Below are 15,290 nucleotides of genomic sequence, written 5' to 3' on the forward strand. Positions count from 1 at the left end.
GTATTTATCTTAAAATGTAGACACAGAAACTAAATAAGCGCGCGCGCTGACAGCCAGATTATTATCGCTAACACAACGACAATTGCAATGGCAAGTTATCGATGATGAGCTGCGCGAGGTTTATATATATGTATGCATGTGTATGAGAGAAGTGTTTTTATTTAACTTTTATGCGCATTTGAGAATCGCAGCCAAATTGTTTAGTGACACTGTAAATTTACTATTATTTATGACGCTGTTGCACGTGCGAGCTGTAAGTGAGCCAAATCGGCGCTAAACATCCAACTTGGTCAATTTGCTTGCGTGGATGCGTTCTGGATACCATAAACAAATATAGCAACAGCAACAGCAACAAACACTTCTGGCCATTGGATAACAAATCAGTTTGTGGCTACGATTGTCTTTGAGCAGTTAGCAATCAACTCGTCAACTCGCGCACATAGTCAAACGGAGCGAACGCAGTGCCAATAAATACGGTAACCAAAAAAGAAAAAACAACAGCAACAATTCGACAATACTATTGTCGAAAGCTGTTGGAGCGGGGGTGGTGGAAGGAGGAGGGTCGACAACAACAAGCAAGAGTATGAGTAATAACGTAGAAAGTAACGGCAATAGACGCACCGTTGATTGGCAGCGATTCGGTCTTGGCGGTGACGACGATGGCGAGATAACCGTTGCCAATTTTCGTCAACGCAGCAACAACAACACTGGCGGCTTTGTGGATCTTGGCAATGAGTACACGTACGCAGCGGGCGGTCATCATGCGTCCGGCGCGAATGAAATCTTTGCCGGGGAACAGGGCGACAAACCTTGGTCAGTACAAAAAAAAAAATATATATATATATAAATATAGATATCTTTATATATGTAACTCGCCTCATTTGTGTGAATGTTCCTGTCGCTCAACAGGTGGCGCTCAAACTTTTTCATCTCGCAACCGGTGTTATTTGGCACCTGGGATGGCGTCTTTACCTCCTGCCTGATCAATGTGTTCGGTGTTATTGTATTCCTGCGCTCCGGTTGGATTGTCGCTCAGGCAGGCATCATAAATGCTGTGCTCATTATATTCTGCACCGTGGTCATTGCTTTGGTTAGTGTACTTTCGGCCATTGGGATCTGTGAGCGGTGTCGCGTGGAAAGTGGCGGTGTTTACTTTCTGATTGCACACACGTTGGGCTCCCGATTTGGTGGGGCACTCGGTCTGCTGTACTGTTTTGGCCAGGCCGTTGGCTGTGCACTCAATGTGATGGGCTTTGGCGAATCGATGGCCGGATTGGTAGGACTCGAGGGCAACAAGTGGGCAATTCGTGGTTTTGCAACGGCAGCCGTTCTGCTGCTCGGCTGCATTAATGTGGCTGGTGTCAAGTGGGTGATCAAATTACAGTTTATACTGCTCATGATTCTGCTCATCTCAGCGCTGGATTTCATGGTCGGTAGCTTTATTGGCGAAGATCCGGGTAACACTCAAATTACTTTAAGTTTAAATTGACTCAGCTCATTGTATATTGCATATTGCAGATAATGGCTTCGATGGTTGGATGAGCGGCAACTTTGTGGAAAACCTTTGGCCAAAATATGAAAATGGTTATTCATGGTTTCGTGTCTTTGGCGTATTCTTTCCAACAGTCACTGGCGTCCTATCCGGCATCAATATGAGCGGCGATTTGCGTGCTCCCTCCACGGACATTCCCAATGGCACGCTGGCCGCCTTTGGCACATCGTAAGTCTTGCCCCTTGATAGTTATTCAATTTCCACATCTCTCATTCTCTGATTTTCTTTGCAGCACATTTCTGTATATGGTGTTTGTGCTATTTTTGGGTGCCACATGCAAGCGCGTCACGTTATACACTGACTTTATGATCTCCGTGAAGGTTTCGGCCGTTCACTTTTTGCTGCTCGCTGGTATCTATGTGTCCAGCATGTCCTCCTGCCTGGGTGCCATGTACGGGACGCCGCGTGTCCTGCAAAGCATTGCCAAGGAGAATGTCATCCCCGGCATTGATCTGCTCGGCAAGGGTGTAAGTAGAAATGCGTATTGCGCTGAAGCAGACGTATTTAAACAGCATATAGGCATGGCCCTCTGTCTCCCTCTCGCTCACACACTGTTTCATTCCTTTTCTTTTTAATTCGAACAGCGCGGCCCAAACAAGGTGCCGCTGTACGCAATGGCCGTTGTGGCTGTGGTAACCGTCACCTTCATTATCGTAGGCGACATTAACTTTCTGGCGCCCATTGTGACGATGCCATTCCTGATGACGTACGCTTGTATAGACTACGCATATTTCGCACTAGCGCAAACCTTTGACATACAGGAGCAGCGCGAGGAACGCTTCCGTATACAGGCTTCGAGTCCGAGCTATGAGACTCGTCGCTATGGCAGCGTATCGGATGGTGGGAATGATCTAGATTTGCTCTTTCCGGATCGGGTGCGCCACAAGAACTTGCAGAGTCCACAGAACTCACCGATGCATCAAGCGCAGACATTGCCACCAGTGCCTATGGAGAATATTGTAGATTTCAATGCGCCAGCGTCTAGCACTTCGCCTGCCGCAGTCGAAGGCGTAGCGACGGCGGACAGCACTGACTTGGTCGTCGATCCATCAACGGCACAGGCCGGCAGCGAGTTAGGAGATGAGAATGAGCCCATCGCCCCCATTCGCCCGCCTATACATTCCAAGACGAAAAACTGGTACTCGGGCTTCTGCAATCGCTGGGCTTCGTTGCTGGGCGTAAGTACAAATTTTGTAAACTCTGCAGGTGCGTCTTAATCTAATCTATCTAATCTAACGTGCAGGCGCTCACCAAGCTGCTGGTAATGCTGCTGGTGAACTGGTATTATGCCTTAACCTGTTTTTTGGTCGTATTTGTCGTGTGGTTCTACGTGGGCACAGCTAATCCCGCCTTCAAGCCTGGCCTGACCGCCGAGTTCAACTTTTTCGGTTGGCTCAAAAGCGTCATTTTCCGATGCTTCGGGTAAGTGGAAAATAAATGCAGGACTAACTCGGAAATATAAAATGATTTAAAAAGCCACATTCATTAAAATACAATTTAATATTAAGCTTGATTTGATTTGAAAATAAAAGTCTGTACTAATTTGACGACTCAACTTAATTACAGGAAACGTATGCACGAGTATGAGCAGATTGTGGTGACGCCCTCTTGCCCGGGTGTGGATCTATCGCCCACACAATTGAATGAACAGAACGAGGACTTTAGACCGCGTCCCAACTATCATCACTCTTCGGTAATTGAGGGTCGTCTCATAGATGACATCTAGACTTTTGGAATCTGGGTTTTTGGGAGACGTGGCGAGCAATATTTTGGGTGCATTTTGCTAATATTAAACAATAAATAACTTAATGTATATGTTGAATTCAACACTAAGGATAGTTATGTTTAATCCAGCACATGCATTTAAAAGCGATCTTCCCACACACACACACAGACACCTGCACACACGCATACACACTCGCTCAGAAACCGAACCCAGCACACATTACAGCTTTAGCTAAATTAAAATTACTAATAATCTAAGTTCATGAAATTAACCTGTTCCTTTCTTGTGTAAAGTCTTTTTGCAATTTTTTTTTTGCTATTAGTTCTATGGAAAAGCCTGTGTAATTGTTAATAGATATGTTTCCGTACGTTTTGTATCGTCTCAAAGCACATACTTAGCTTTTTTTGAGGAAACATATGTGATACTGAGATAATAAGTAAAACAATCAAAAACATCAATAAAAACCACACAAAGCAAACAAAAAAAAAAACATAACAATTTAAAGATTTGTCGCGTTCGCATTCTGTAATACCACAAAAAAAAGAAGTAATAAGAAAAAAATACAAATGAAACTGACTTGATTAAAATACCTTATGTTTAATATATATATATAGATATATATGTATGTATGTAAACACACACTCACACACACTGTCACATTCACAAGAGATGTATTAGCCACCAAACGCAAGAGCCACAATATAACAACAAACTCAAGCCCAATTTTTCATAAGAAAATAAAAAAGCAACAGTAATATAAACACTAATTCATAATCTATTACGACAAATATCTGCAATAACTGCATTATATATACCATTACATATATAATATTGATAGGTATGTAATCAAATGTTGTTTAAGTAAAACTGTAACGAAACAATACGACAAAAAAAAATACAGAAGAAAAAACCACAAGACATTGCGGCGCGTTATATTTTAAAAATATACAAAGCGTTTTACTTTTGGACGTACATACTTATAAAGCATATATTTAACCTAGTTATACAAAAGGCAGATAGCACATTCAAGAACAAAATAAAATCATTGTATGTATATGTAATAACACTATTAACTGAAATGTGTATTAAAACAGTTTAATAAAACCAAAATTACATTTTTACTTACAACAAAATACATTTCTTGACCAAAAAAGGATGATATTTTTAGTTCAAAGATCACTAAATGTCTACAAATGTCGGTTAATAACAATATTTTGTTGACTGGAATTCGATTTTCTTTAATTTGAACCTTATCTAGTACCAATATAATTCGTCGCAATTATGTAGAATTTTGTGTTTATATCTTGAGTAAAAAATGAATGACTAATATCAGATTATTTTATTATATACCTAGGCAATCTGTCAGTCGTATAAATTAATGGGGAATGCAATCTTCGATGTGCAAATGATAGCTGTTATTTTTTCTTTTGTTGTTGAGATACAGATGGATGGCCCACATGGAGTGCGTTGTGACTAGTCAATGCTGATGCAAAGAAAATGATGTAGAAAAATATGTGATAGCGGTCTATGTTGTGGGACAGTATTGGACCGTACTGGATTGTGGTAAAGGATTGGTAGTGGAGGGCTTATTGTGTTATTTGTGTCTGTTGGGCAGTTGTTGCACAGAGCGCATGCAGCTTGTGAGTTTTGTGTAGCCAATGGCATTTCTGATGAGTTTGCATTTTTTATGGGTTTTTAAGGGTTTTTTAGTGGGTCATTCGGAGGGGTAATATTGCTATTAATATAATTGCTACACAGGCATTCAATTGGCGCCAAAAGCTTAAAATATTCACAAAATCCTTATCGATTAAAGCAGTTAGTTACAAAATATCGATATATGTGTATATGTATCAGCCCTGGTAATTCCCTGCTGCAGCCCTATAACCTCAAAACTATACGAATAAAAACAAAATATCGTGGAGTTTTGAGGAATATTCCGCTCGAAAGCCGATAACTGCAATTACATGTTGCAGTTGCCCGCATAGCTCCAGCCATTTGCCATGAACACCCTTATGCGCCGAGCACAACAGCTACGACTCTGGCGCACATATTGCATAAAACAGAGCGCTGTCGCCGGCACTGAGGTCGCCTCGAGAGGTAGGTAAACAAATAAATGTTCGTCGCCTTTTTAGTTTAATGAGTTGCCATTTACCACAGGAAAGCCCAGTTATGAGGAGTTCATTGGAAGCCGGCATCAGCAGGCGCAGCGCAGCATTGTGGTACAGGTCAGCTCGGAGAGGTCATACACGGAATTGTATAACTACTGCAGCAGATTTGGACGCATTGTTATCGCCCAGCACTATTGTGTGCCGCACGAGGATGAGCTACACTATATGCTGCTAGAGTATGCCAGCGCCGGTGAGGCGGCCGCTGCCATCAACTCAAGTGCCTACAATGCGGAGCTGGGCAGCAGTGGCAGCGGTGTTCCGGTACGTTCGCCCTTCCTGTGGTTTCGAGCAGCAGCGTCTGGCCGTCGAGGGCTGGCCAAACTGGCTGCCAACCAGCATCCACTGCCGTTGGCCACAATCGACGGCACCCGACCGCCAACCCACGAACAATTGCAGCAGCTGCTGCGCGGTGCCGAGAGTATTGAGCAACAAATTCTTAAACTCTACGAGCACACACGCTTAAATGACTTGGGTGTACGGATGCGATTTTTGGCAGCGCTACAGGTCCAGCAGGCTATCTCTGGCATGTTTCCGGATGCGCTGGCGCAGCCCTTCGGCTCCTCGGTGAATGGCTTTGGCAAAATGGGCTGTGACTTGGATTTGATATTGCGCTTTGATGGCGAAACAACAATAACCGATGGGCAGGAGATGAGTGCAAATGAACCGTCTCGTCTCATCTACCACACCAAAGAGAACATGAGTAACGGACGGTCGCAGACGCAGCGGCAAATGGAATGCATCGGTGATTTGCTGCATTTGTTTCTGCCAGGCGTCTGCCATGTGCGACGGATTCTGCAGGCACGCGTGCCCATTATCAAGTACCATCACGAGCATCTAAACCTGGAAGTGGATCTGTCCATGAGCAACCTGTGAGTAGCAAACGCTATATATGTACATACATATGTATTATATTAATATTGATCTTTATATCCGACTGTGCAATGACGCATTGTGCATTGTTTTACAAAATATCTTGACCAAAAGTAATACCTATGAGCCATCGTTTATCATAGCTCAACAACATCTATTTATCATCATCTCAACTATGAAATAACAATTTATAAGCATATTATTTGCATTATATTATAATACTAAGTTGTGCCAGCTACAATGTTTTAGCTGTCGTGGTGGAAAGCTACAAGTGGTTTTTGTATTCAAGAATCGAAAGACGTATAAGCAAAATGCTTTAAGCAAATAACCAAAAATGAAAAAAAGGAGCATATTCGAGAAGTGGTTGGTGAGGTAGAGGACGTAGCAGATGACGTTGAACGAGCTGCGGGCTCTGAAAAAGTTGCAGTCAGTGTAGTATGAGGAGGAGATATATAGGTAGATGTAAAGGAGCTGGGTAAGTTGGAGTAGGTAGTGGAGACGAAGAATGTAGAGGTTTAGGTGGGGATGTAAAGAGGTGGAGTAGATGGAGGATGTGAAGGAGGTAGTTGATGTAGAGAACATTGAGGAAATGGAGATTGTGAAGGAGATGGCGGATGTGAAGGAGACTGAAAGTAATAAAAAGCTAAACAAAAAATAACCCCTGTGAATAATTACAAAAAATAAAATTCAGCAAGTACCAAACAATATGGAACTCTTTTTTGAGCTTTAGTGGGCCAAAGATGGATTTATTTTGTTGGTTTATGAACGTGTTTATGTACTTATTGTTCGAATTGAAAAACTTATTGTCTATTAAGCATGTATATTACTCTTTGCACTGTGCGCTCGCCTAGGTGTGTCTAGGTGCGTCTTTTAACTTAGCTAACTAGATGGTTTGCTTGGTGCCTAGCGTCTGTAGTTGCTGGCCTGCTCCTCCTCCTTCTTGACGGCCTGGACGAGAATGAAGCTCATGACACCGCAGATAACCGATAGCATGGCCATTACCATGGCCAGTGCCACAATCCAGGAGGTCTTGCCTTCGAAGAACCAGGTCAGCTCGTCCACGCAGCCACTGAAGAAGGCATTGCCACTGACGGTGTCGCGACAGGAGCTGGGCAACGGTTGGCGCAAATCCAAATAATCCCATGGACCGCTGGCACCGCAGCACCCAATATTCTCCTGGATCATAGTCAGCACATAGTTAGAGTACGTGTACTCCGATGTTGATACAAATCTCCGCAGCGATACATTCAAAAGCGGCTGCAAGCTCGAATCATTTGTGCTATACTGCATCAGAATTGCAGAGCCGGCAACCGTTGCAATAAATCCAAGTATCTGGGTGCCAATGAACACAAACAGCGCCAGCGTATTCTCCATGAGTGCGCTGAGGCAGCCCAAGAAGCTAATTGCCATCATAATGATGCTGATGGCAATTAGCACATAGACGCCAATATAAAACGACTGCGCCTCCAATATGCGCAACCAGTCATTGAAGCCCGGCTCGGCACGCAGCCACACGGTTAGGGCGAACAGCGCCGTTGATATCATCCAGGCCACGATATTGAAGCAGAACAGCGTATACTTCACACAGCCGATCTGTTTCTCCAGCTGCTCGTCGGCGGCGCCATAGCCAATGCCCATGTTGACGGACTGCAGGAGCAGACAACAAAACAATCATTAGTTAGTTATAGTTTATATAGAGATTTGTAGAGGCTTTAAATACGACAACTATATTATAAACTTATTCATTTTGTGTTCATAATTGAGTTTTTTATATAAATATTTCGACTCCTTTCGATTTAGCAACGCGGATTGAGTCACCGCTGACCATAAAAAAAGCCGTCCCTATTAAAGCACGCCCTATTAATCATGCCTTGGCAAGTGAGTTGGCCTTATCAGCGGTGTGTTTAGCAAATAGCGTTATCATTAGTTGGTTCATTTTGTTCGAGCCACAATTTGTATGCACAACATGATTAATACACACAGGTGCTTATTGCAACATTCAGTGAATTCCATTCCATTCAACTGAAGTACTTATATGCTTTGAACTATATTTTTATATATATGTATTTATGTTTTTATTGGGATTTGAACTTTCAAGCACCAACTGTATTTTTTTTTATCTATCGGCCCATAATTCATATATCGTTGAGGGTCAGACACTTTTTCGGACACTTTTCAAGGTTTCGAAGTGGTGAAAAAAAATTTAGCTTATCTCTTGAATTTTTCTAGTTTTTAAACTCTTCTTTAGGTCACGCATCACTTTTGAAACTTAAATAGTATTCGATTTTTTTGTAATAATCGTCACCTTTTAATTGTTTATTACACGAGAAAAAAAAAAAATAGTTATGGTTGCGTTGGGGCCGCTCCGTTGGGTTCGTTCGTTGAAATCGTTTTGGCTGCTCTGGAAACGGACGCAACACTAGCAACCTGACCAAAAATGTAGATATATCTATCTGCCTCAGTTACAATAGGAACAGCAACAACAAGAAAAGAAACTTTCAATCGATGACAACGTCCACACACAGCGAACAGTTTGGCGGACGAAGCAGATAAGATAAGATAAGCGTGAGGCATGCTAAAGCTTTCGCTGATAAGATAGTACAACCTGTTGCCGATTTCTAAATGCCATGTAAAGCCTACATCCATCGTATTGTCATCTCTTTTGCTCATGGAGCAGGTGAATCAGCTTTCCAAAGTTGTCTTCCTCCATGATTCACAAAATCACTGATGAGTGCTTTAATTACGGACACGAACTACTGATTAAATTGAATGCATTCATAGCCATATCCGGTGTGTGGAGGTGGTCAGTTTTCTGAATGAAACTACACACTAGCCTGCCACGCCCTTACGCGCTGGGCAGCATGAAACCCAAACTCTGAAAAGTTCTTCCAACTACGTGTTTGCATTCGCAAACTTTATGGTAAAAACTTTCTAATCAAACAACTCCAATTGAGAGATATTTGCAACAAATTGGAGCTGTTCTGTCTTATTTATATACTTATTTATAGTCATACACTTCTGCAAAGGACCCTTAAATCTTGTTTTTAACTTGGTATATTGTTTTTTTAAACTCGTAATATATTTATGCCGTTTTAGCACTGGCTTCTACATGTCCGAGCTGCTGTATATGTTTGGCGAGTTGGATCCACGCGTGCGACCCTTGACCTTTAGTATACGCCGCTGGGCGCAATCCTGCGGCTTAACAAATCCCTCGCCTGGACGCTGGATCAGCAACTTCTCGCTGACTTGCCTGGTCATGTACTTCCTGCAGCAGCTGCGGCAACCCATACTGCCGGCAATTGGTGCGCTGGTGAAGGCAGCGAACGCCAGCGATGTGCGGATCACCGAGGATGGCATCAATTGCACCTTCGCTCGAGACACGGACCGCTTGGGCTTTCGCAGTCGGAATACGAGCAACCTGAGCGAACTACTGTTGCAATTCTTTGAATTCTATTCACAGTTCGATTTTCACAATCGCGCCATTTCGTTAAATGAGGGTCGAGCACTGACCAAGCCCGATCATTCGGCCATGTACATTGCGAATCCGCTCGAGCAGCTGCTGAATGTTAGCAAGAACGTCAGCCTGGAGGAGTGCGAACGGTTGCGTATCGAGGTGCGCAATGCCGCCTGGATGCTTGAGTCCGAGGTGGAGAACTCAACGCTGCCAGAGAGCGAGCGACAGGATCAGTCCTGGGGTCTGCTCAATCTATTCAAGCATCCCGAGAAGTCTGTCATACGTCCCAACATGTTCTTCAAGCCGCGCATGGTCGAGGTCAGCGATCTGTTTGACAAATCCCAGGCGGCCACGACGGCATCACCGCCCGTCAGCTACAAGAGCGCCACAGTGCGGCAGCAGGTGCAGAACATCAAGGCGGCTGCGCGTATCGAAATGAAGGAACTGCGTGAGTCCAGTACAACGACGACCACAGCGAAGACCAAACGCAGCAGATGATAAACGGCGGCGGCATTTCGACATGTTCGACAAATCCGGGCTTAGTGTATATAAGCTATACATACATTAGTATAACTAGAAAGTACTAGCACTACTCTGACCACTGATTTACTATACTAAATGTTGTTCATATTGTTAAGCGTTACGCCCTAAATGCAGCCGAGTACAGCTGCAACTAGGCACCTCCAACCAGCGTTAAGTATTGTAGTTGTTTTATTTTTTATTTAATAAAACTAAAAACATGTGCTTTCAAAATGTGGGAGTAATAAAAACGCTGTGATGATAAGTAGAAAATATGAATATGAATCCCGAATGACTGCAAGCTTTTCCTGTCTCAGCAGCCCAATTCGCATTCTCAGCCAAACTTGAATGGTGGATAACCATTTCACAAATCAAATTTTTAAAGCATACTTTTAGTACAAGATTAAAAAAAACGGCCAATTCTTTATACAAAAATCACTACAGATCGCCCAAATGCTTTACATTTTTCCAAGCACCGTAGTGTGTTGGAGTTGCAAGGTGCAATCCTATCGAACTGCATTCAAGGATTATGAAGCTATGTAAGAACCCAAAAAAAAAACTTTACTCGCAGGGCGAAGGGCAACGAATCGAAATTATAAAATCAAGCTACGAGGACAATTTTGATGACCTTTACCCAAAGCAAATCGTTTGACACAGGACTTGCAGGATACACTACGATATGGCCGAGCTATGAGCAATTTTGTTTTAAAAACAGTCCCGATATTTCATCGTCTTAAAAATATTTCGTGTTTCTTATTGCTTTTTTCAGCACAGACTATCAGTGGCCCAAAGGATATCTGCCGGATTTGTAAGATTTTCCACATTATCCCCCATCACATCTGGAAAAGTACCAGGATGATTTGAATATCCTTCAACCAGTTTATAGCCCTTGCGGGAAAACGCAAGGATTTAGTCACCTTTATATGTACATAAGAATACTTTTATCATGGTTGTTGCGAGGACGTACAGCGATACAGACAAATAGTGATTATACTCTCAATATTGCTCAATTTATTCATTTTGTTGTATTATTTGTTCATCGTTTTGTAATTTTGCATAATTGGGGCAAAGTCTTGATCGATAACAACGCGCCTCTTGCTGCCATTTTAATATTATTATTTCATTTGTTTTATTTTCTTGTCTATGATCTGTTATTTTTTGTTTTGTTTTACTATATATGTATGTGTAAATGTTAAAATGCTATAAATTAGCACGCGCAATACGATTCAACATATGTATGCATTTGATTTCTTGTAAGTATGTATACAAATACGAGTCTATTTATGCATGTATAACAAAACACTATATATATATATTTGTTTTTCATTTCCTTTTTCTTAAGTGTGTGTGTGTGTGGGTGTTTGATTTCAATGTTTATTTGATTGATATACATATGTATTTGCTGTGTGTGTGTGTTGCTGTTGTTGTTGGTGTTGTTCATTTTGTTACATATTCCTAAATAATTTACGCGTGTGGTTTTGTGTTAGTTTTTTGTGGCTTATGCGTCTTGAATTTTCAGATCGTTTGTGTTTTTAATCTACATTTTAATCCAATTCAGTAGTTCATTCTCATTTTGCCTATTTTTTGTATTTTGCTTTTGTTTTTGTTATGTACTCGTAATTATGTAAGTATGTAAATCACGTATTGCATATGTATGTATTTAGAGTTTCTATTCGGTTCTTGTTAAAATGTATTTATTTGTTGTTGTTGTTGTTGGTGTTAATTCTTATGGTTGTTGTTCTTCTTGTTGTAGTTCTTGTTGCCATACGCTTAAATTATTAAAATAATTTACATACATTAATTAAAGAAAGAAAAAATTGTAAATCCTAGTTAATAGGTACAGAAGATTGTTTGTCATGTGCCACATGAGAACAAATTTAACGACAAGCAAACGCCTTAAGAAAATTAATGTATATATATATATATATATATATATATATTTATATATACATAGATAAACAAACAAGAGTCCTGTTCGTATGGACAGTGTGGAAGCCAGTCCAGGGAAAACATTGGATTTTAACGATATAGTCGAAAGAAGGCATCCAATTGAAAGCTCTCGCTTGGCAGCCGCTAGACAATAATTTCAACGACATCATCCAAAGTTGTGGCGGCGACTCATCTAAACCAGAGCTTCAGGCGCAGAGCATCCACACCGTTCAGATAATAACGAAACAGTCGTTTATCACGCACGAAGCCCAAATTCTCATACAGACGCAGCGCTGGCTCGTTACGCATCTCCGTTTCCAGCACAACCTCATCGGCATTGTCAGCGAGCATTGCCTGCATATTGGTAATTATATTAGATCGATCGATTAGATAAATCTGTTAAGTTAATTCACTATTGAAATCGGATACTTACCTCAATGGCCTTGGTCACCAGCCTTGTGCCGATTTTGAGCTTGCGATATTCCTTGCGCACCGCCAGCATTGCAATATAGCCGCGACGCACATTCATATGCATGTCCAGCTTGCATACAATAGCGCCCACATATTGATTATCGTGCGAGGCTAGGAAGCATAGTTTTGGCCAATTGTAAATGAAATAACGGTACGTGTATATTGAATATGGCTCGGACAGCTCCGCCTGTATCAGACGCATGATATCCTGCAAAAGTGGACAGTGAAGCATGTTTAGCATTAAAATATATTATATGAAGACAGCTATCGGACTATAGCGCCGACATACACAGATCAGAGTTGGTCTGTTGTGACACAGTGGTGGTACGCAAGATCAAATATGGATCCAATTGGACCTTTAATAAAATTCGCAATCCTACTTGTTCCCAATTTTGCTAACTGAGAAAGGCGCTTCGCAGGGTGCTTAATCTTTGCCCAGTAAGAGTCGAGCAGTGGCAAAAGAAGTGTTCTGGTGATTGTTTTTCTTCCTTCTTCCAGAAGTCATTACAAGAGGCTTGGAGTCTATTTGCATGAGTGCTGGCTAACCAGTGGACAGTTACGGTGTGTAGTACTGGCTAGCAGCTATGCCATCTCGTGCAGAGATTGGCGACAGCTTGTTACCGATATTGAATTTATTGACGGCCTCTTGACTATCAATATTTTTACACCATGTTTGACCATTTTTAACAAATCAGTGCTTCGCTTATACCTGGAAGTTTTGCTTGGAATACAGACTGATAGATTTTTGTATATTTAATTGCTTAGGGGAATCTAGTGTGTCTGATTGTCTTACATGCATTTGATGCTCGGCTTCATATTCCTTATAGACAATCTCATCGGCTGAAATGGCAGGTTCGAGCTGAAGCTGGTGTTGCAGCAGCGTCGCTGCGGCGACGGCGGCTGCCTCTGCTGCGGCGGCAGCTGCTGATGTAGAGGGCGCCTCATCGTGGACGCTGCCTCTTGTTGCAATGGCCATGGCTGTTGTCTTTGTTTTTGTTGCTGAAGTTGTTTGCGTATTGGCAGTGCTTTTACTTGTCGCTACTAGCGTAATTGCGTCAGTCGTTTGCTGTTCCTGCTCCGGCTCATGCTTCTGTTGCCCACATTCGGTTACCACATCTGCTGCTGCCTCGACCGTCGCCAGGGTTTTATTGTTGTTTTTCGCTTTACTGCTGCTGTTACGACTGTTGTTGCTGTTGCTATGGTTGTTGTTGTTCTTGTTGCGGTTACTGCTGCTGCTGATGATGCTGTTGACATCGTTATTGTTGTTACTGTTGGTGCTGCTGCTTATGTTATTATTATCGTTAATGTGATTGTTGTTGTTGATTGCAGTGCTCTTATTGGCATGGCCATTGACTGTGGGAGCCACTTGAGCCGTGGCAGGCATCAACTCGTCCTCTTCCTTGCCATGGCCGTTACACAGTTGCACCTGCTGCATGATGCCATTGATTAGAGTCACATCTGCATAATCCGAATCGGCCTGAACGTGACCATTGGGCTGATGAGCCGTAGACTTAACTGTTGCTACAGATGCTGCTCCTTGTGCTGGCTCTGACTCTGATTTGTGTGGCTGCTGCTGCTGTGATTTTTTTTTATTTCTATATTTTTTTTTTGAAGCCGTCGCAGTGGTCGCTGCTGTCGCCGTGTCCGCCATGGCCACCCTAGTTGCCGCTGCGAAGCGAAAACAATATTTATAATTCTAAACAGAAGGACACAGCTGAGTGCACTGGTTGGCGAACAGGGCAATGTGTGTGGGGGTATGCGCACTGGATGCTTACCTGCTCCAACTGCTGCGACTGCAACTCCTCCCTCAGCTGTTGATGGCTACGTCGATGTCGCTGGCGGGGAGTCAATGCACTAGAGACAGATTCGTCTTTATTTTTGGTTATATTTTCACAGTTGCAAGTTTTTCATTCACACACCCGCACGCACACACACACACACTCACTCACCAGCTCTCACACACAGGCCCACTAGCGATGAGCGATGTTTACGTGCCAGTGACCAATCACAAGTATTTTTTTAGCTACACGTTACAGTTCCTATTAGAGATGGGCGCGGGATTAATTATTCAATCCCGATCCAACCCGTCCGGAAATTTTTACATTAGTCCCATCTCAGCAGTTCCGAAAATTTATAATTTTGTGCGGGTTCCAAAACATACTTCATTTTTTTAAAATTAAATTTGTTTAAATAATCTTTAATTAATTTTAATTTTTTTTGGCTTAAACATTCAAAAGTATTCAAAACAATATAAAAAAATACGCTCGTTGTAGAAGATAAATAGAATGGAATATTCAATTTTGTTTTAGAGAGTTGTTGAAGAAAATTGTATTTTGAAAATTTTTTCAATTCTCCAAATTTTTGAAAATTGTGTTTTGGGTTTTTGTTTGGGATTGTCGAAAATGGTCTTATATCTCGCTGCCTCTTGGAATTTTTCTATTTATTTCAGATCCCTGCCAGACCGATTATTTTGGAAAGTGTTCCACGGGTCACGGTATCTCGCGCCCATCTCTAGTTTCTATAATAATAAAGTTGCTGGTATAATGAAAAATTGGCTTATTACAGAGCAAAACAGTTTAATAATAATGTTATATTCTTTAA

General features: G+C 42.0%; 4 protein-coding genes across 4 annotated transcripts; 2 read left to right on the forward strand and 2 right to left on the reverse strand.

Moving 5' to 3' along the window:
* Window positions 1-127: 127 nt before the first annotated feature.
* Window positions 128-4,399, forward strand: LOC6565158 (solute carrier family 12 member 8). The gene is made up of 7 exons (XM_001991704.3): window positions 128-813; window positions 910-1,457; window positions 1,519-1,720; window positions 1,785-2,019; window positions 2,137-2,730; window positions 2,796-2,974; window positions 3,119-4,399. Exons 1-7 carry the CDS (start codon window positions 584-586, stop codon window positions 3,276-3,278), a joined length of 2,148 nt encoding a protein of 715 aa, XP_001991740.1. The 5' UTR covers window positions 128-583; the 3' UTR covers window positions 3,279-4,399.
* A 756-nt stretch (window positions 4,400-5,155) lies between these two features.
* On the forward strand, window positions 5,156-10,523 carry LOC6565156 (poly(A) RNA polymerase, mitochondrial). Its single transcript, XM_001991702.2, has 3 exons — window positions 5,156-5,375; window positions 5,436-6,315; window positions 9,413-10,523. Exons 1-3 carry the CDS (start codon window positions 5,279-5,281, stop codon window positions 10,266-10,268), a joined length of 1,833 nt encoding a protein of 610 aa, XP_001991738.1. The 5' UTR covers window positions 5,156-5,278; the 3' UTR covers window positions 10,269-10,523.
* LOC6565157 (tetraspanin-2A) lies at window positions 7,042-8,732 on the reverse strand. The gene is made up of 2 exons (XM_001991703.2): window positions 8,622-8,732; window positions 7,042-7,963 (listed from the first exon to the last, which is right to left on the reverse strand). The coding sequence occupies exon 2, from the start codon at window positions 7,952-7,954 to the stop codon at window positions 7,220-7,222; it is 735 nt and encodes a 244-aa protein (XP_001991739.1). The 5' UTR covers window positions 7,955-7,963; window positions 8,622-8,732; the 3' UTR covers window positions 7,042-7,219.
* Window positions 10,524-11,916: 1,393 nt separating the features above from the next.
* LOC6565155 (N-alpha-acetyltransferase 30A) lies at window positions 11,917-14,624 on the reverse strand. Its single transcript, XM_032738145.2, has 5 exons — window positions 14,465-14,624; window positions 13,966-14,357; window positions 13,483-13,854; window positions 12,652-12,897; window positions 11,917-12,572 (listed from the first exon to the last, which is right to left on the reverse strand). Exons 2-5 carry the CDS (start codon window positions 14,338-14,340, stop codon window positions 12,408-12,410), a joined length of 1,158 nt encoding a protein of 385 aa, XP_032594036.1. The 5' UTR covers window positions 14,341-14,357; window positions 14,465-14,624; the 3' UTR covers window positions 11,917-12,407.
* Between the last annotated feature and the right edge of the window lie 666 nt (window positions 14,625-15,290).

The sequence above is a fragment of the Drosophila grimshawi genome, unplaced genomic scaffold (assembly GCF_018153295.1).
Source record: "Drosophila grimshawi isolate 15287-2541.00 unplaced genomic scaffold, ASM1815329v1 contig_848, whole genome shotgun sequence".
NCBI lineage: Eukaryota > Metazoa > Arthropoda > Insecta > Diptera > Drosophilidae > Drosophila > Drosophila grimshawi.